The sequence below is a fragment of the Hyperolius riggenbachi genome, chromosome 3 (assembly GCF_040937935.1).
Source record: "Hyperolius riggenbachi isolate aHypRig1 chromosome 3, aHypRig1.pri, whole genome shotgun sequence".
NCBI classification, from domain to species: domain Eukaryota; kingdom Metazoa; phylum Chordata; class Amphibia; order Anura; family Hyperoliidae; genus Hyperolius; species Hyperolius riggenbachi.
The window spans coordinates 232,835,798-232,857,123 of record NC_090648.1 but is presented as its reverse complement, the minus strand read 5'-3'; the positions used below and the strand labels follow the sequence as shown (position 1 = coordinate 232,857,123).

The 21,326-nt window shown below is 43.1% G+C and overlaps 1 protein-coding gene across 6 annotated transcripts in view; it reads left to right on the top strand.

The window, feature by feature from the left end:
• The window catches only part of CCDC136 (coiled-coil domain containing 136), a 106,326-nt gene that overhangs the window by 17,893 nt on the left and 67,107 nt on the right, over positions 1-21,326 (top strand). For 5 of the 6 annotated variants that reach the window (XM_068275942.1, XM_068275943.1, XM_068275940.1 and 2 more), the window contains exon 2: positions 5,032-5,127. In XM_068275942.1, coding sequence (XP_068132043.1) covers positions 5,032-5,127 — 96 coding nt within the window. The remainder of the gene's footprint in view (positions 1-5,031; positions 5,128-21,326) is intronic. The other variant, XM_068275941.1, reaches the window with a different exon arrangement.

Sequence of the window (21,326 nt, the reverse complement as noted above, 5' to 3'; positions counted from 1 at the left end):
ATAAATACTCGGGATGCTAGCATAATATTGCCCCTGTTTAACTCTCTAGTAAGGCCTCATGTGGAATATGGAATTTAGTTCTGGGCACCGCATAACAGGAAAAATATTGCAGTATTGGAGCAGGTGCAGAGACGAGCTACAAAATTGATACGTGGGATGGAAGGTCTCACTTACCAAGAAAGTTAGATAAACTGGGTTTATTTAGTCTGGAGAAAGGACGCCTTAGAGGAGATCTAATTAACATGTATAAATACATCAGAGGGCAATTTAAAGCTTGGCAGATAAGCTTTTTGTCCCTAGGCTTTTGCAAAGGACTAGTTCTCAACGTGTGGTACGCGTACCCCAGGGGGTACTTCTGAGGGTTCGGGACAACACCTGGCTACCTATTCTGGGCACATATACCGCTGGCTATACTGGGGCACATATACACCTGGCTACAATATACTGGGGCACATATACACCTGGCTACAATATACTGGCGCACATATACACCTGGCTACAATATACTGGGGCACATATACACCTGGCTACAATATACTGGGGCACATATACACCTGGCTACAATATACTGGGGCACATATACACCTGGCTACAATATACTGGGGCACATATACACCTGGCTACAATATACTGGGGCACATATACACCTGGCTACAATATACTGGGGCACATATACACCTGGCTACAATATACTGGGGCACATATACACCTGGCTACAATATACTGAGGCACATATACACCTGGCTACAATATACTGGGGCACATATACACCTGGCTACAATATACTGGGGCACATATACACCTGGCTACATATACTGGGGCACATATACACCTGGCTACATATACTGGGGACATATACCTCTGGCTACATATACTGGGCACAAATATCCCTGGCTACATATACTGAGCACATATACCCCTGCCTACATATACTGGGCACATATACCTCTGGCTACATATACTGGGCACATATACCCCTGCCTACATATACTGGGGACGTATACCTCTGGCTACATATACTGGGCACATATAACCCTGGCTACATATACTGGGGACAACTGGCTGTTTGTCATTATGTGCATTTACTGGTGAAAAGCTGTCTCTTATTATGTGCATTTACTGGTGAAAAGCTGTCTCTTATGTGCATTTACTGGTGAAAAACTGTCTCTTATTATGTGCATTTACTGGTGAAAAACTGTCTCTTATTATGTGCAATTACTGGTGAAAAGCTGTCTCTCATTATGTGCAATTACTGGTGAAAAGCCGTCTCTCATTATGTGCATTTACTGGTGAAAAGCTGTCTCTTATTATGTGCATTTACTGGTGAAAAGCTGTCTCTTATTATGTGCATTTACTGGTGAAAAGCGGTCTCTTATTATGTGCATTTACTGGTGAAAAGCGGTCTCTTATTATGTGCATTTACTGGTGAAAAGCGGTCTCTTATTATGTGCATTTACTGGTGAAAAGCGGTCTCTTATTATGTGCATTTACTGGTGAAAAGCGGTCTCTTATTATGTGCATTTACTGGTGAAAAGCTGTCCCTTATAATGTGCATTTACTGGGGAAAACGCTGTCTCTCATTACGTGCATTTACTGGTGAAACGCTGTCTCTTATGTGCATTTAGTGGGGAAACGCTGTCTCTAATTTCATGCATTTACTGGGGAAACGCTGTCTGTCATGTGCATTTACTTCATATTTTATTTATGTAACTATATTAGCTGGTATAACTACATTACAGTTAGCCCCACCCATGGGCAGGGTATATGAGGGATATATTTATTAAAAAATATAAGGGCATCAATATTAAAAAAAAAAATCTTCAAAAACGTTATGGTGGGCGTGACTTGGGGGTGTGGCTAGGGGTGTGTTGGGGGTGTGGCTAGGGGTGCGGCCTGTGTCCCGATTTCTAATCTTAAAATGTTGGGAGGTATGCTGTTAATATGAATACATGCAAAGCCATGTCTGATTATGAAGGCACAAATTAGTATGGTCTCTCAAAGGGTAGCAGTGTGGTAGACGAGAGGAACTGAAAGGGTAGAGAACAACAACAGAAATGTGACAGATGCTGTAATCCTTCCCCCTTCTACACAAAGCTAAAAAAAGGTTCTAAAAAAATCAAAGAGCGGTTTTGTAGCAGGCAGTCAGGAATAACATCTAATAATACGTGCGTGAAAGTATCAGGACTAATACATTGTCATAACTATTAGCAAAAAAATGTATTTTTTTCAGGGCCCTTTCATATACACTATATCCATTTGTAAGCATTTTTGAAAACATTGTATCTAGTTATCCATAGAAAACCATATGGCTTTATTTACCTTGCTCATGGCAGAAAGCACTGGGGAAATGCAGACACTAGTGGGGACAACAATATGGACTCTCCATTAGAAAGTGCATGTCATTGCAATTCCCTGATTGCACATGGGCCAAATAGCAGAAAATGATGTGCAGTGGAATCATGGCATTACAGCACTTGTAGTTTATTCCTGCTGTTGCATTTTTAAAAGTGCACCATGCTGTCTTTTTGGGGAAATTGTTGTGCTTTAATATAAGAAATGCAAGCTCTCACAAAAACATACACAAATATGCAGAAATAAGCCCATGCACTACCAGATACACAAATGCAGATTACGATGCAGTGTGGAAGGGCCTTTAGGTTCCATATAACTTTTTGGCAAGGTTTCCACTCTTGGGTAAAATGACTTAAAGGATCTCTGTCGTGAAAATCTTAAAATTTAAAATATATGTTAACATATACAAATAAGAAGTACGTTTCTTCCGGAGTTAAATAAGCCATAAATTATTTTTCTCCTATGTTGCTGTCACTTACAGTAAGTAGTAGAAATCTGATATTACCGACAGGTTTTGGACTACCCCATCTTCTGATAGGGGGTTCTTAGGGTTTTCTTTATTTTTAAAAGCACTTAGTGAATGGCAGTTGCTCCGTCCAACTGCCAAAAAGGTGTACAGTGAGCAGGGAGTTTGGCCAGCATCATTGTATAAATCCCTTTCAGGGAATGTCTTTAAAAAGAATAAAGGCCATGCTGAGAATCCCCCATGAAGAGATGGACTAATCCAAAACCTGTCGGTAATGTCAGATTTCTACTACCTACTGTAAGTGACAGCAACATAGGAGAAAAGTCATTTATGGCTCATTTTACTCTGGAAAAAATGTACCTCTTGTTTGTATGTGTTTAAAATTTTTATATTTTCGTGACAGTTCCGCTTTAAACAGATGAGAGGTGAAGTAACACAATCTGCCCCTACTCTTCTGACATCCCCTCACATTCACCCACTGACAGCACTACCTGCTCACAGCAAGAGTCAGATCATCCAAAAGGCACACCTAGGCAGTTGCCTAAGGCGTGGAGAGAGTCTAGGGGACTGGTGGATGCTAGCCCCATCAAATCTTACTTACCATCAGTTATGGGCAAAAATTGCTGTCTTGTCTAGGGCCCAATTTCATCTTAAACCATTTTTGCTCACAGCATTCAAATGTAAGGCAACACTCTCCTCCACACAGTCCCAACAGAAATCTCACCCACTATATAACATAAGCTGTGTAAGCAGAAGGTCTAAACTACCAGACCTGCACACAACAAAACACAAACAATATGAACCATCAGAAGACAACACAAATAGCCAACAAGAACAAGAGACTCCTGCATTAGCTTGCACTGCACTGTACACACAGACACACAATTCACCTATTAGAAATTAAACCTGAAAACAATGTGTACAGCAATTGGACTAGTATCCTGGGAAGATCTGGGTAAGTCTCAGTTCCCGGCAAGACAAAAGTACAAATCAAAGACAAACAAACTCTGAGATCGCAATGTCCGCGTCCTCAGCATTGCTCTTCTCAGTACTTCGGCATACACACGCGAGTATATATGACGCCGTACCTCAGGAGAGCCAAGACAGGTTAGGAACAGAGAAAAGCAGTGCTCACTCAAGGTTATTTAATATTCTGGCTGTTGCCAATGCTCAGCCATGCTGAGGACACGGCCATTGGGATTTCAGAGCCAACTGCAGGTTGTAGAACTGGACCTCCTTATGAAAATGCTGTCTGCACCAGGAGGAAAGATTCTCGGAACTATACATGAACACTGACCACTTACACTTCCTCTGTGATTGGAGATGGTAAGACTAAACATGCGTACACACTGTAGACTTATGTTCCCCGACAGGAATTGGGACCGGATCCACCAGGCGACATTGCTGGACCAACACTGAAAAGAGGCATAGTCAGCCTCCCTTGAAAGGGAAGAACCACCCTCTAAAGCCTCGCATACGTATACAGAAACCCCCGACAAACCAGACGGATCAATTTAGTCGAGTGATGACCTCTATACGGGGAGGCAGAAAGACTACAGAGCGGCGCAGATGTGATGTCACATGGTGAGCGGGGAAGCAGTGTGCACAAAAGAATTGGCCATGGCTCTACTAAATTGATCTGTCTGGCTCAACTGGGGCCTCTGTACACATGCCAGATTATCAGCTGAGGCCGCCGGTATTGTCCACCTCAGCTAACTTTAATCATGTGTGTATGCGTATGCGAGGCCTTCTCCCCCTTTCAAAGCCCCTGGAACTCAGTTTGGTTTTGAGAAAAACTAAACACACTTCATTTACACACTCTCCACCTGTTTGTAACATACACACAGGCACAATGCATCTATTCAAATCTACAAATTTCAATGTATTACATTACTGTAACACAATTTACATACACACACTGTCAGGATGTCTGTAACATGGACACAGACACACAATTCATAAATAGAGAACAGTACAGAAATGTAACTCGCTGCTATATACAGCCATTTCCAACAATACCTCTCCTCCACAAATTAAAGTGGGCATACTATGAAAACAGCAGATGTTGCACTCCATTACATTCCAAGACAAGCCTACTTAGGTTTCTATGTACAGTATATCCATGAATACACCTCAGCATAAACAGTATGAAGAGTTACCTTCCCAAACATGACCAGGAGTGTAACATGCATTTGTTTCCCTTCTCTCTGCAGGATCCAGCCCCGGCTCAGGGGGATCTGGACGCTGGATTCCACAGCCTCTTACCAGGAGAAATCACTCCTATCCAAGGGAACTGATGAATGGTGAGTGTAAGTAAAGTCATATTTTCTACTTACATTTTGATATTTGATTAACATTTGTTACTTCAGTTATTGAAAATAAGGAAGAGACTTTAGTAAACGAAAATAAGAGAGAACGAGCAAACTGTCCTCATATTTGATAAGAAGGTAGAGGTAGTCTGGGTCGAAGCCGATAAAAAGGGCACCTCAAGCACCTTGGAAAGAAGGGCACCACCATAGGTGCCCATTGGAAAAGCCGTAATTAGTGCCATTGGGCAGAAATTTGAGCAACCACTATGTAATGCTGTAATTTGCATAGCAGGAAAACTCAGGCAAACTCATCCATTGCCGGTAATCACGTCTTTTGTCATGGCCGAGTATGGCAGTGCCCTTTATTCCACAGCGCCGTGGGTGCTCTTGTTATCTGCTTTACTGATCAAAACCATAAGCAAGCAGTATGTAGCTAATCTTCACAGACTGGTTTCACTTCAGGTCATCATATTCTTGAGGATAAAAAAATAGCTAGTATTGACCCTGATTCAGACAAAAAATATATCTAACAGACAATACAAAAATCATTACTATTGGTAAATGTACTTTTTGTATATGGGTGGGTGTACAGGAATTGAGAGAAGAAGCACACAGTGGCAGACATAATAGAACCCAATGACAGCATCCAGGGGCGTAACTAGGCCCCACTGGGCCCCCCTTCAGAAATTCTGAGCGGGCCCCCCCCTGGGGCCCGCTCAGGGCCGTTTTGGGGGGCTGGCTGGAGGGGTCGTAGCATGAGGGAAGAGCTATGGCCACATTCGGTGGGGAGGGGGGACGGTCGTCGTCCCCCCTTCCTCACCTCGGGCTCTCCCCTTTGCGCTCCCCTCCAGCATCAATACATTTGAGCATGCAGGCGGCGGGCAGCGGCAGTTACATACCTTCCGTGCGCTCCAGCGTGGAAGTTCCTCTATCTAGCCTCTGACGCGACTTGTTCTATACAGGAAGTCGCGTCAGAGGCTAGATAGAGGAACTTCCACGCTGGAGCACACGGAAGGTATGTAACTGCCGCTGCCCGCCGCCTGCATACCCAAATGTATTGATGCTGGAGGGGAGCGCAGAGGGGAGAGCCCGAGGTGAGGAAGGGAGGGGCCGACTGTCCCCCCTCCCCACCGAATGTGGCCCTAGCTCTCCCCTCATGCTGTGACCCCTCCAGCCCCCCAAAATGGCCCGAGCGGGCCCCAGGGGGGGGGGGCGGGCTCCCCCGCGGGGGGCAGGGGCTGCAGGCCCTATTGTTACGCCAGTGACAGCAACTAGTTTCTCTCTAGTTTTGGTCATGCTTCTGAGAAAAGTTTTAGACCAAGGGTAGATGCATCTGTCTGGACTGGGAAGTGTCATTTGTTGTTAGTGGTAGTTAGTACCACAGGTAGTGGTAATGACTGTTTTCAGTTCACCAAGTAACTGGTTCGCTTTTCTGTCACAGTGCTGAGATGTAAAACACATTTTGTATATTTACATGCATCATTCAGGAAAGTTTGCTACCCTATACATTAGATATTGCACCTTAACCACGCACAGTTAACATTCAGTTCTTATAGTCATCCAGTCTTCATAAATATGATAATACAATTTTCAGCTGCTGCAGGTGATCTTCCTAGGTATAACTAAAAATGGCTGTATGGTCAGTTATGAACAAATTAAGCTCTTACACCTCTCCAGCAGCTTATTTACTATGCATTTGGTGATTGGAACAGTTTTCATCTCATACCGATTAACAAGAATGTCAAAGAGTCCCAAGGGCTCGATGGATTCAGCCTATTCATTTTCCTGTCCCATAAGGGCAGGAAAGTCATGTGTGGGAGGCTTGAAATAGGCATCTCTCACAGTGTGGTTGTTTGAGTGTTGGTTATTCATGAAAAGTCAAGTACTGACAATATTTTTGAATATAAATAGAACTGTGGGAGAAGGAATAGGGTTCTGTGATGGTTTGAGTATCCTCCTGAATGTAAACATTTCTTTTCAACAACAACAACAAACAACATTTGCAGAGCCCTTTTCTCCTGTAGGACTCAAAGCACATCAGCAAGGCTTTGGCCAGTAATTGGTTGAATGGTAAGTTTTGGTACAGAAGAAAAAGTCTGCAAACAAATTCCAGGCTAACAGGTCGCCTTTCAGTCTGGATTTGAATAGCTCCAGGGATGGGGCTGTCTTTACTGGGTGTGGTAGGGAATTCCAAAGAGTAGGGGTAGTATGACAGAAAGATGTACGGTTTTGAGGTGCACTCTGGGAGTGACCAAATTTATGGATCCTGCTGATCTGAGGTTGTGGGAGGAGTGGTGCAGTTTTAGTATCCAGGGCCCAACTTGTGTAGGGATTTGAATGTCAACAGTCCAATCTTGAAGAGTGTTCTCCATTTTACACGTAGCCAGTGTAGTGAGCAAAGAATTGGTGTAATGTGACAGTGGTGAGGTTGATTTGTTAGAAATCTGGCAACAGCATTCTGTACTAATTGCAGGCGGTACAGGTCCTTGTTTGGAAGACCTGTATAGAAAGCAGGGCTGTGGAGTCGGAGTCGGAGTCGTGGAGTCGGAGTCGTGGAGTCGGGCAATTTTGGGTGCCTGGAGTCGGAGTCGGGAAAAAATGCACCGACTCCGACTCCGACTCCTAATGAATTTGTAACTGTAATTAAAATAGAAAATATGATAAAATGTTCTATTTCTCAGATAATAGTCATTAAAAATAATGTATATATACAGTATATATACAGTAATAGCTGTGCTTAGTCCACAAAAATGAAATAAACCAATCAAAATTAGTTACTTGTGCTGCTTCAATAAAGCAGTCCCCTTATTTTTAAGGTCAGATATACATATCTGATTGTGACTGTATATATGATGTGTACACAGGAATCTCTTATATATACTAAATAACATCTATGCTGTAAGAATAAAGCCTGATGTGTAGCTATGTGACTAATAGAGATGGTCAACGAGATGGAAATAATTCTGCATTGATGCTGATTTATGCAAATGTATGCACTCCCTTTGCTGATGAAATAAAATAATTTGATATGTTATTAAAATTTGGTTTGGTGACTACAAATTAAAGGGTAACTGAGACGGATGAAAAGTAAAGTTTTATACATACCTGGGGCTTCCTCCAGCCCCCTTCAGGCTAATCAGTCCCTCACTGTCCTCCACCACCCGGATCTTCTGCTATGAGTCCTGGTAATTCAGCCAGTCAGCGCTGTCCGGCCGCATGCCGCTCCCACAGCCCGGAACATTCTGCACCTGTGCAATAGTGCTGCACAGGTGTAGTACGCTCACGGCGGAGTGTGTTCATGCGCACTACGCTCGACTGACTCAAGTACCTGGACTCATAGCAGAAGATACAGGTGGTGGAGGAGGACAACGAGGGACTGATTATCCTGAAGGCGGCTGGAGGAAGCCCCAGGTATGTATAAAACTTTAATTTCATCTGTCTCAGGTTTACTTTGTTACACAGTAGTACTATACTCTACATATGCACTCCCCACAGAGCTGCAGGGAATCCACTGAGAATGCTGTGCACATTGAACACAGAGGTGTTGTCTGTTTACAATCTCCTCATTCCCCTGCAGAGTACCTGCACATCATTCTTACATGCACCCACACTTGATAGATGTTCTTTGTTCCGGTTGTACCTTTTACAAGTACTCTTACCAAGGACTAGTTTTAGTCTAAAGGGAATAAATATAGTAGTCTACATATCCTTCTCACTTCAGTTGTCTTGTAAAATTCCTAAGCGTTGGCAGTTAAGAGACGAATTTCATGTTACATACTTTTAATCAACAAAATTGTAACATGCAAATTAGAGGAGTCGGAGTCGTGGAGTCGGTGGAATCCTAAACTGAGGAGTCGGAGTCGGTGGATTTTTGGACCGACTCCACAGCCCTGATAGAAAGCACTGCAGTAGTCAAGCCATGATATGATGAAGGAGTGAACTAGGGTTGGAAGATCCTCTGAGGGAATGAGATATTTAATTTTTGCAATGTTCCTCAGATGAAAGTAGGAATATTTGACTACAGCCGAGATTTGGTTTCTAAGGCTCAATTCCTCATCGATTAGCACACTAAGGGCTCCACACAAGGTTGGAGCTATTTATGTTTGAATACCCTATCCTCATTGGTGTTGATTTTGAGTAGAGCTGTTTTGATGCCACTTGCTTGCCTTGGACAACAAGGACCTCAGTTTTGTCAGCATTCAGTTTCAACTACCGTAGTTGTCATTCATCCACTTCTGAAGCTCAGCTAAACAAGAATTTATTTTTGGAGTAAGGTATCTTTCACCAGGTTTGAAGGATGAGTATAGCTGAGTGTCATTAGTATAGCAGTGATACATTACGCTGTGTTGTTGTTGGATATTTGTATGGAGTGGTAACATGTAGATTGCAAATAGAAGAGGAGATAGGATTGAGCCTTGTGGCATTCCAAATTTTAGTGGTTCAGGGTTGGACATGACAGGTCCTAGGGATACTCTGTGTTTTGTCAATCAAGAAACATCTGAACCATGGAGAACTGAGCCACTGATGCCACAGTACTTCTGAAATCTGTTGAGCAAGATTTCATCGTCAACTGTATCAAAAGCTGCTGAGACATCAAACAAGATTAGAATGTTAGGGAACATTCCCCTCTACCCCTTGCCATGAGCAGATTTTTGCAGACCTGGATGAGGGCTGTTTCACAGCTGTGATATTTTTTGAAGCAGTTTGTAGAGGGTCCAATATGTTCTTTGCTGAGAGCTAGACTTTGAATTGCAGATAGACAGCCTTTTCTTCATGTATTATTTCAGTTAGAGCAGGGGTCTCAAACTCGCGGCCCGCGGGCCTCGATACAATATTTTGTGGCCCTCGGCGGCAAAAGCTTCCTTATAGTTCGCTTCAGTGCTCCCAAGTAATCCGCCGCATCCCCGCCGCTAAACGACGGCTGCAGAGCCCCCAAATCGCCCGGGGGCAATCCGCCGGCATTTCCTGGAAGGGGCAGAGCTTTCAGCTTCCGCTCTGCCCCTCCTGACGTCAATCGCCGCACGGATCGCCGCCTCTCCCCGCCCCTCTCTGTGAAGGAAGAGTGAGAGGGGTGGGCAGAGGCGGCGATGCGCCACGATTGTGAAATTCCTTATGCGGCCCAGCCTCATCCTGACTTTGCCTCCTGCGGCCCCCCAGGTAAATTGAGTTTGAGACCCCTGAGTTAGAGTCTTGAATACTTTGTGGGGTTCCTGTTAAATCAGTTTGTGGTCTAGAGTTTGCACTAGATGGACCCCATGTGTGTTTGACTAGGGTGGGAGGAGAACATAATGGTGTACCTTGCAAAAATGTCTTCCTTCCCACCCCTCTGCTTCAGCCTTAACTATGATCCTATGAGACTGATGGTCTTATAGGGTTCAGCTGGCACAGACTGAGGAAAGACCTCACGTAATGAGTTATGTATTGACATCCGAGTTAGCTGAACCTTCTGTCTTTTTCCCCTATACTTAGTCAGAACTCACCTTTCTCTTATCTCATCTCTTTTCAGGTATACACTTCACCCAGAACTGGCATTACCCTGTGAGCCTCCCAGTCCTCCATGCTCTGTCTACCCGCTTGCACTACATTCTGATTTGGCTTTATACCCTTTTAGCTTGCATTTCATGCTTCCACCACCTGATGGTATGCACAGCACCCTGAACCGGCATTAACCCTCTTAGCCTTACACTTTTCAATGTCCTGTCTGCCTGCTTGTATCGCACTCTGATTTGGCTGTCTGCACCTTCTCAGCTAGCATTTCATGCGGCCACTGTCTGTTGATACTTCACCCAGAACTGACATTATAAACCTTTTCTATGGATGTATGTTTGCATTAACCTGTGAACATTTCTCTCTGTGTGACTCTGTATCCCAATGTCCTGCCAACTTTGATACTGATGACGTTCTCACCTGCTGCTATTTCAATGTTCAATTAACTTACTCTAAAATTATCCCCTCTGCCTCCCCTCAGCTGTGTAAACGTAGGAAACAGGTGTCTCAAGGCAAGAGTTAGTAGTATTCACAAAATAAGCAAACATCTCAAGCATAGTATCTCAACAGCTATTCATATCGGACATCTGAGTTAAACGTGAGAAATCAGCCTCTCTTTCCTGGAACTCTGTATATAAGCCAATGAAAAGCTTTCTGAAGTCATCAGTCTTTATGAGCTGCTGCTGCTCCAACTCCCTGAAAAGTCATACACTTCTATTGTCAAGCCATCTGCTTACTGTTATAATATGAAGAATCATCACAACTGACTGCCTGAATGTATCATATCATCTGTGCTCACTCTGCCTGCTTTAAAGGACAACTGTAATGTAAGGGATATGGAGGTTGCCATATTAATTTCCTTTTTAACAACACCAGTTGTCTGTCAGCAGCGCTGGGCCGAAATTACGCATGAGCATAATTACGCATTGTAATTCAATGCAAATTTACGCGTAAGTGCTACGCGTAACTTACGGTCTTACGCGTAATTATTTACGCGTAAGAAGTAAAGTGGTATCGTAATTACGCTGTCTACCGTAATTGCTAGGTATGCGTAATTTTACGAAGACTTACGCGTAATTTTACGCGTAATTACTAACGTAAAAACTCCCCTTTTCTAAGAGTAGCCAATCAGTCAACATCCTAAGCAACCAATAGTATCTTCTCCCGCCCTTCAGTATATAAGCGTACGTTTTGACGCATACGAATGATGTGTACCCAATAGCTGTCACATTGACGGCTATGGCGTACACATCGTCCGTATGTGTCAAAAAATACGCATTAATGGGTATTACGGCACTATGCGTAACATCGTAGCGTAAGCGCCTACATTACGGTATCCTTATGTGTAACTGCGTAAGTTAACGCGTAATTACAGTGATGAACCGTAGATAATTTCCTATGCCATAACCGTAATTGCTTAATGCGTAATAGCGTAAAATTACACGTAATGATCCGTAAGCGTAGATTTTTCCATTACGACCAGCACTGTCTGTCAGTCCTGCTGATGTTCTGCCTCCAATATTTTTAGCCGTAGACCCGTAGACAAGCATCCATCAGGTCAGGTTTTTCTGCCTGGATTAGCTGTATGCTTGTTTCTGGTGTGATTCAGACACTGCTGCAGCCTAATAAATGCTGCCGGCCAACTTATATTGTTTAAAAGGTAATAAATATATGGCAACTTCCATATTCTTCTCACCACAGTTGTCCTTACCTTTCCTCACTCTTTAACCTGCTAAGTTGTTACCTGCCAGCTCCTACACCTATTCACACTACTTATAAATATTCACCCTCCTTTCTCATGTAGCTTTTGGAATGCCAGGTCTGTTCACAAAAATCCAACCTCCATGCAATCCATATTCTATCAAAATATATTTGGTCTCAGTGAAACCTTGCTTTCATCCTCTGACTGCACCTCTGCTACTTCACTTTTTATGGAGGCCTGTACTTTACTCACACACCTAGACCTCGACACAGGACCAGTGGTTTTGTATGTTTCCTCCTCTTCTCTCAATGTACCTTCTGAGTCCTCCCTACTTCTCTTCCTAACTGCTCTACACTTTAAGGACAGTACTTGGTATGTCTTCTTCACATGCTTCCTTTCATAGTTGCTGCTGTCTTTCAATTTCTGAACAGCTTTAAATTTTGACCGATGTACATCCTTTCCCATGACTTGATCTTTCTAATACTTGGTAATTTCAATATTACAGTGGGTGATCCTAACAACCCTGTACCATCAACGTACTCTCCATCACCAGCTTCTTCAGACTAATGCAGAACATATACAATCACACAAACCTTGCTGGTTATACACTTCACCACTTCTTCGCTAAACCTTTCAGCATCACCCATCTTAATAACTCAGCGTTTCTCCTCTCTGACCATAACATTGTACCTATCCACGTTCCCCAACACATGTTTCACTCACTCCCAGACTAGGTCGGGGGCAAAAAGTAATATGTAATGTGAAACACAACCTGTTCTCAGACTCCTTACTCAACTCAATCCCTCTAGCTCTAATCTTTCATCTTAATCCCTAATATTTCTTAACATTGCTGTATCCCAATTCACCAACACTATTTGTGGCTCTGAAAAAAGATGTACCTGCCACTTCCCCTCCCCCACCATCCTACTTTCCCCCTCAGCCTTGGCACAACAATCACCCAAGTTGTCTGCAAAGACTGCTTCTGCAGCTAAATGCAAGTGAAATGCCCTCAAGTGCAATTTCTTTGATTACTATTACTTAACTACATCATATTAAAATGATTCTTACTTATGTACAGCAAAAGTACTTCTCTGCACGCCTATCTTCCCAAGCACCTAACACACTTTTCTCTACATATAAGTCAATCCTCAGTCCTGCACTCTCTCCCTAAAGCCACCTTTTCCACACGAGACAGAGTCACCTATATTAGATGTAATATCTCTGCTTACTTTAGAACTCCCACAATATCCACCCCACCCTCCCGAAACTTTTCTTCCCTACTCCACCCCTGTATGTTTCCTCTGCTTTTCAAACTCCAGATCACCCTCTTCTTCTCCAGACCTTTAACTCTGTTGGTATTGGTGATACTGCCCACTCTTGTTTCTCTTCTTATTTCCAACCGTTATATCCAACCAATTAACCAAATCTCTTTAATGGTAGTTCTTCCTCCGCCCACTTCCCTTCATGTCAGTGTTTCTCAAAGCTTAGTTCTTGGACTTTTGCTCTTCTGCCTTTAGACCTTCTTTTTTGGCAAACCTACATCCTCCCATCTGAACCAATCATACAATGTCTTGATCTCACCATTGATTCTCCACTGTCTATCACTTTCCACATCCAGTGCATCTGTAGGACTTGTCACTTCCACTTTCACAACCTTTCCAAAATACATCCTTTTCTATTCCAGAGACTACCAAACTCCTGGTACATGCCTGCGTTATGTCTCACCTTAGTTACAGCAACATCCCCTTCTGCCATTCCACTAACTCTCACCTCTGCAATCTGTTATAATTATTACAGCTAGGCTTTACCCGCATTGCAATTTTCCAGACAATTTTCGCAATGACCGGTGATTTTTTATTGAGCACCGAGCTGTCGTTTATGCGACATCGCAACATGGGTAAAGGCGCCTAATCATGCAAATGTCACTTAGCGTTGCACATCGATAAATGACCATCGCGGCAGATCAGATCGTTAAGATCCCTGACAACATTGCGTGATCACTTGACTTCCCATTTGCGCCCTTCGTGTAACATCGTGACATCGCACATACCTGCTGGCTGGACGATGAATCGCTGGACGCTTGTCGTGAGGGAGCCTTCGCTGGATCCATCTTCCTCGGTTGTTGCGGTGAGTATAAGGCTTTACCTGTCCTGGTCACTACTCCTCTCATCTGCTGTGCTTTTTGCAGATCTCTATACTGATTTCCTTTTCACCTAAATTTAAATTCAAGGTACTGCATTTACTTTAATTCATTCCAAGACTCCTGTTCCACTTACATTTGATATGCAAGTGCATCCCTATCTACCCCCTCCATTCCTCCAGTGACCTATTAATGACTTATTCACTCATAATCTCTTCCCTGGAATGGCTCCAATATTTCTCTAGGGCTGCCCCCACTCTCTTTGTCATCTCAGTAGGCATTTCATGCTAGTCTGGCAATCTTCCTCTCTCTCTTAACCATCACTAATTAGCCCCAATTTTGTTTCCACTAAACAATGTGAACAAGTTGTGATGCTGTATAAAATGTAAATGAAAACTGAATGTGGTGATTTGCAAAATATGCAAACCTCATATTTAATTAAAGAGACTCTGTAATGAAAAAAGTTCCCCTAGGGGGTACTCACCTCGGTAGGGGAAAGCCTCTGGATCCTATAGAGGCTTCCCCTGTCCTCCTGTGTCCTACAGCGGTCTCGCTGCAGCCCACAGAACGCACAGCCGACAATTTGTCAGGCTGTGCAATATTTACCTTTTCCGGCTCCAGCAGAGGCGCTGTTGCGGCTCTCCGTTCGGAAATAGGCAGAAATAGCTGATCTCTGTCAGGTCCCCTCTACCACGCAGGCGCAGGAGACTTTCACCTGCGCAGTAGAGCGGCCCGACAGCGATCGGCTATTTCCGCCTATCTCCAAGCAGAGAGCCGATACTGCTCCAGCGCTGGAGCTAGGAAGGTAAATATTTACATCCCTGCCATTTGGGGAGCTTTATCGCTGCCGCCATGGGACACAGGAGGACGGGGGAAGCCTCAATAGGATCCGGAGGCTTCCCCCACCCGAAGTGAGTACCCACCAGGGGTACTTTTTTTAGTTAAAGATTTTCTTTAAAACTTGGATGACACAGAAAATGTTGAAATTGAAGAATAATATTGTTTCTTGAAAAATATATGCTTATTTTAACCACTTTAGGATCCTTGGTACCAGGGCCGGCCTTAGGTTTCACAGCGCCCTGAGCGAAACCTGATTTTGGTGCCCCCTTTTTCATTCTCGTCGCACGCGCGCGCACACACACACACCGTACACACACACACACATACACACACACACACACACACACACACACACACCGTAAACACACACACACATATACACACACACACACACCGTACACACACACACACACACACACACACCGTACACACACACACACACCGTACACACACACACACATACACACACACACACACCGTACACACACACACACACACACACACACCGTAAACACACACACACATATACACACACACACACACACACACACACCGTAAACACACACACACATATACACACACACACACACACACATATATACACACACACACACACACACACATATACACACACACATACACACATATACACACATATACACACACACACACACACACACACCGTACACACACACACACACATATACACACACACATATACACACACACACACACACACATACACACACACACACACACACACTTAGTGGGTAACAAGTAGTATATAGTAATAAGATTCATATAGCAATAGGATCAACAGTACATGATAAAATAAAAACAGATTTCTAATAATAGTAATAATGGCCTATATTAGATATCAATCTGGCCTAATAAGCAATGCTGTGTGTGTCATCTCTGAGACCAAAGATGCACATAACATGCCAGAGGGGGATTTCATGGTACTGAAGCTTAGTAGAAGCCAAAGCAGGAAGACATCTGGGCACAGAAAATCCCAGGGACAGCACAGCACACCCTGGATGCACGCAGTGTTAGAACCTCTATGCAGAGAGAGTTCATGCGGTCCCTTAGATATACTCCTGCCAAGTTTTGAACTTGGGGATGGGGAGCGGAGCTTTACTTTTTCTGGTCACTTTGGTGGGGAGATGGCCAGGTCTCGAGCAGGACAGTCAGTCACAGCCAGGGCGCAGTGCAGGGTGGCTGGCACACTTACTGCGCGGTGCGCGCTTCCATCCTCCTATCGCGGGGCGGAGTCTCACACTGCCTCCAAGAGTGCGCCGCAGCAGTTGCTGGTCTTCGCCCCCATCACCCCCAGCGGCACCAGGGGGCGGAGCCAGAGTAAGACCCAGACGCAACCTAGCCGGAGCCCGCAGCCGCCGCAGCAGTGAGCACAATATGCGGCCAGGGTGGCAGGAATGCGGCGCAGCGCCCCCTGGAAGCCGGCGCCCTGAGCGATCGCTCCGGTCGCTCAGGTCAAAGGCCGGCCCTGCTTGGTACGCATATCCACGCCCCTTTAAACTTCACCTGCGGATCAGGGGGGTAGATATGCGTACTGCTGCCTTACCATCGCGTTCACGATCCCAGCGCTGTTTTCCGCCGATCCACCGTCGCAGCCCCCTCCATCTGTGATCAGGATGTGAGAATCTTTTGATTCTCAATCCCGATCACCGTTCCCGTGTCTTCGGAGAGTTTGTTAACGTCGCATAAGCTCTGAGACCCGACACTTCCGCGTTTGGCTATGTTCTATTAACCCCCTTGGCGGTACAATAAATCCGCCAGGGGGCAGCGCAGCACTTTTTTAAATTTTTTTTTTTTAAAGCATGTAGCTAGCCTAGCGCTAGCTACATGGTTCCCCCCTCCCTTCGCTATCCCTCCCACCCCTCCGATCGGCGCCGGCGCTTTTACCCTGCAGGGAATCCCGTTCTGAACGAGATTTCCTGTATGGGCTTCCCCGTCGCCATGGCGACGATCGCGATGACGTCACGGACGTCATCGACGTCCTGACGTCAGCGGTTGTCCCGATCCACCCCTCAGCGCTGCCTGGCACTGATTGGCCAGGCAGCGCAGGGATCTCATGGGGGCGGCGCGGCACGGCGGATAGCGGCGAATTGGCGGGTGGCGGCGGCGATCGTTATGCACACGCAGCTAGCAAAGTGCTAGCTGCGTGTAGCAAAAAAAAAAAAAAGTAAATCGGCCCAGCAGGGCCTGAGCGGCACCCTCCGGCGGCTTACCCCGTGTCCAGCACGGGGTTACCGCTAAGGAGGTTAATAGAAACACGGTCTCAATAGCACCATCTTGTGGCCAAAAAGTAAAATACACCTATTTATGCCACTATACTGTTTTCCATAGCAAGTTTATTATTATTTTTTTTTTATTTTATTACTTTTAACCCCTTCCATCCCTGCCCCACAGTTACAGAAATAAAACACTTGTTAAAAAAAAAAATTACATCATTTTTTTTTTTACATAAATAGTTACCTTAGGGACTTTTGTAATACGGATGTCATGAGTATATTATTTCAAAAAAAGTTCTTGTAATAAGTGAAAAAGTATAAAAAATCCCTAAATGGAAAAATGCTCCTTCATTTCCAGTTAAAATATTATCACCATACATTGTACTAGGGACACAATTTAAACGTTGTAATAAACCGGACAAATGGGCAAATAAGATGTGTGGGTTTTATGTACCAAAGCACATTTTATTTTAAAACTATAATGGCTGAAAACTGAGAAATAATCATTTTTTTTCTTTTTTCCTTATTATTCCCTTTACAATGCATATAAAATAATGCATATAAACAATGCATATAAATGCATAAACAATGCATATAAAATAAAATAATTCAGAGCAAAAACTACCACCCAAAGAAAGCATAATTTGTGGCGAAAAAAACAATATATAGATCATTTCAGTGTGATAAGTAACAATAAAGTTATCGCTGAATGAATGGGAGGAAAGCTGAAATGTGAAAGTTGTTTTGGTTTTTAAGGGGAAAAACCTGTGATCCTGAAGTGGTTAAATTTGATGCTACCAACATTTCAGAAACATTGGGACATTGTCATAAGTATTATTATTATTGATTCATAAAGCACCAACATGTTCCGTGGCGCTGTACAAAGTAAGAAAACAAACATGTTGCACATAATGATACAGACAATTATATACATCAAATATGGACACTTGATTACAATGACAAATGTAACATGATAAATAAAATGTATAACATAGTGCAAGCTATGAAATGAATAACTAATACCCAGACACAAAAGGGTAGGAGAGCCCTGTCCTTTTGAGCTTACAATCTAAAGGAATGGGAGAAACAAGAGGTAGGGAAGTATGCAATATGCATACAGGCAGTGTGTGTTTGATTATCTAGTAAGGAGTATAACTTGGTGAATGGCCTTAGTTAGAGCATATGCTTGTTGGAAAAGGTGAGTTATGAGGGAGCGTTTAATGATTTTAAAGGTTGGAGAGTGACAGATGTGCTGTGGAAGAGCATTCCAGAGGAGGGGTGAAGCACATAAGAAGTCTTGTATGTGAATGCGAGGAGGTGATTCTAGGGGAGGACAAAGGAACCTCATGTGCAGATCTGAGATTGCGGTTGGGTTGGTATCTAGGAAAAAGTGAGAAAATGTATAGGGTAGAGAAATCGTGGAGAGCTTTGTAGGTTAGGGTTACGAGTTTAAAATTGATCCTTGCTAATTGGCAGTCAATGAAGAGCTTGGCAAAGAGGAGAAGCAGAGGAAGAGTGAGAAGAGAGATGAATGAGACAATAAGCTGAGTTCAGTACATATTGGAGTGGTGCCAGTCAGTTAGTTGGTAGTCCACAAAGCAATTTATTACAACAGTCCAAACAAGATATTATAAGAGCATGTACTAACATTTTAGTAGTGTCCTGATTGAGAAAACTCTGTATGCAAGATATGTTTTTGAGATGGAGATGGCAGGAGCTAGTTAGGGAGTGAAGGTGAGGAATAAATGAGAGAGATGTTGCTCTTCTACACTGTAAACGTTTGGGAATTAAGGAGATCAATTACTGTTGCTTTCTCAGTTAACTATTGTAGCATTCTTCTCTGATTTAAAATTTTATTTGCTCAACAGTTTGCGTTCTCTTGTGTCATATCTTAATTCCATAATGTGGCAAACATTTTTGATAAGGAACAGGTCTGAACTCTAACCAAAAAGCCTTGCTGTTGAAATATGTGCATATACAGTGGGTTGCAAAAGTATTCGACCCCCTTGAAGTTTTCCACATTTTGTCACATTACTGCCACAAACATGCATCAATTTTATTGGAATTCCACGTGAAAGACCAATACAAAGAACACACATGCAAGCCACTGTATATAAATGAATAAATACATGAAAATGCTACTACTCATGGGGCCATATGCAATTCACTTTTTCACCTGAGTTTTCACCTAGGTGATATTTTTACACTTGTCAATAAAATTCCGTTTAAGACATCAGAAAGAAAAAAAATACTCAAAATAATTTTGACAGTACCTTTTCACCTACTTTTTTAGTTGAAAAGTGCTGGAAAGTTATTTTAATTCGAAGACGAAAAATTATCTCCTTGGAGAAAACTCAGGAGAAAAAGTGAATTGCATATGGGCCATGGAGTCTCAACTACACACTTGTGCACTTGTGAATGAACACATCTGATAGTTAAGATAATTTGCAAATCAAGAATATCCACAAATCCACAATTATTGGGAGTGACTGAAAAGACAAAATCATACATAAATGTATTGGGGGTACACAACAAAAATGGGAGCTTTATTGTGTTTGGGGGTACACTGACTACTAACGCAAATGGGCTGAAACGCTGAAGTGAACCAGACTACCTGTGCTAGCTCAGAGCTTCCATTTGAGTGGCACCATGCTCATTCCCATGACTGCAAGTGAGCGTTATTACTCGATACTACCGTAGTGGTACAAAAGGGCCACATTTTATTTGCTGTATGAAAAACTGATGAGATAAGCAATTGTAATTATATTATCCCCTAATCCTTTATTGATTTTCAAGGAGTATATTTAAATTGCTGCCATTCTCAAATGATTGATGCCAATGACCCCAAAGCTTACAAACTTTATAATTTAGTGACTGTGTGTCACGGTTACAAAAAGTGGGCAGAGCCAACAACAACCAAAATTGTAATTGGAAACTTTTTAAATTGCAGCCATTCCTATACTGTACTGTAAATGACAGGGTTCTAAAACTTGGTACAGTTGGTCACTGGGTGACTGCCATTAATATTCAATAATTATGACAGCAAATCAAAAATTTACCTATTGATTTTTAAGGGGAATATTTCAATTGCTCCCATTCTTACACTGTTAATGTCAGAGGCCTCAAACCTGATACAGTCCGTCATTGGTGACTGGAGTTTAAATTCAGAAAAGGGGGTGGAACCACAAACAGCCAAACATATTTGTTTGATTGATTCCAATGGGAACATTACCAATGGCAATGACCTCAAAGCTCACAAACTTTGTCATTGAGTGACTGTGTGTCAAAATTATAAAAAGTGGGTGGAGCAAACAACAACCACATTTTTACATGGGAACATTTAAATTGCAGCCATTCTTACACTCTTAATGGCAGAGTTCTCAAACTTCACACAGCTGATCACTGAGTGACTGGGAATAATATTCAGGAAAGTGGGTGGAGCCTACAACGGCCAATCTAATTTTTTTGATTTATTTTATGGGAAAATTTCAATTGCTTCCAGTCCCACATTATTGATGTCAAGGACCCCAAAGCTCACAAGCGTGGTCATTGATTAACTGTATGTCAAGGTTAGAAAACGTAGCTGGACCCAACAACAACCACATACATACCCGGGTAATGCCAGGTCTTCAGCTAGTAATATAAATATTATGTAAATTGTTTTAGCAGTGCATTACACAGTATAGCGTAAAATACTTTGTTAGCTTGTTAAAATGTTTATACCAAAAATATATTTTTTTAAAATGTTTCTTTTGGAAAAGTTGTAATGATTGGCAAG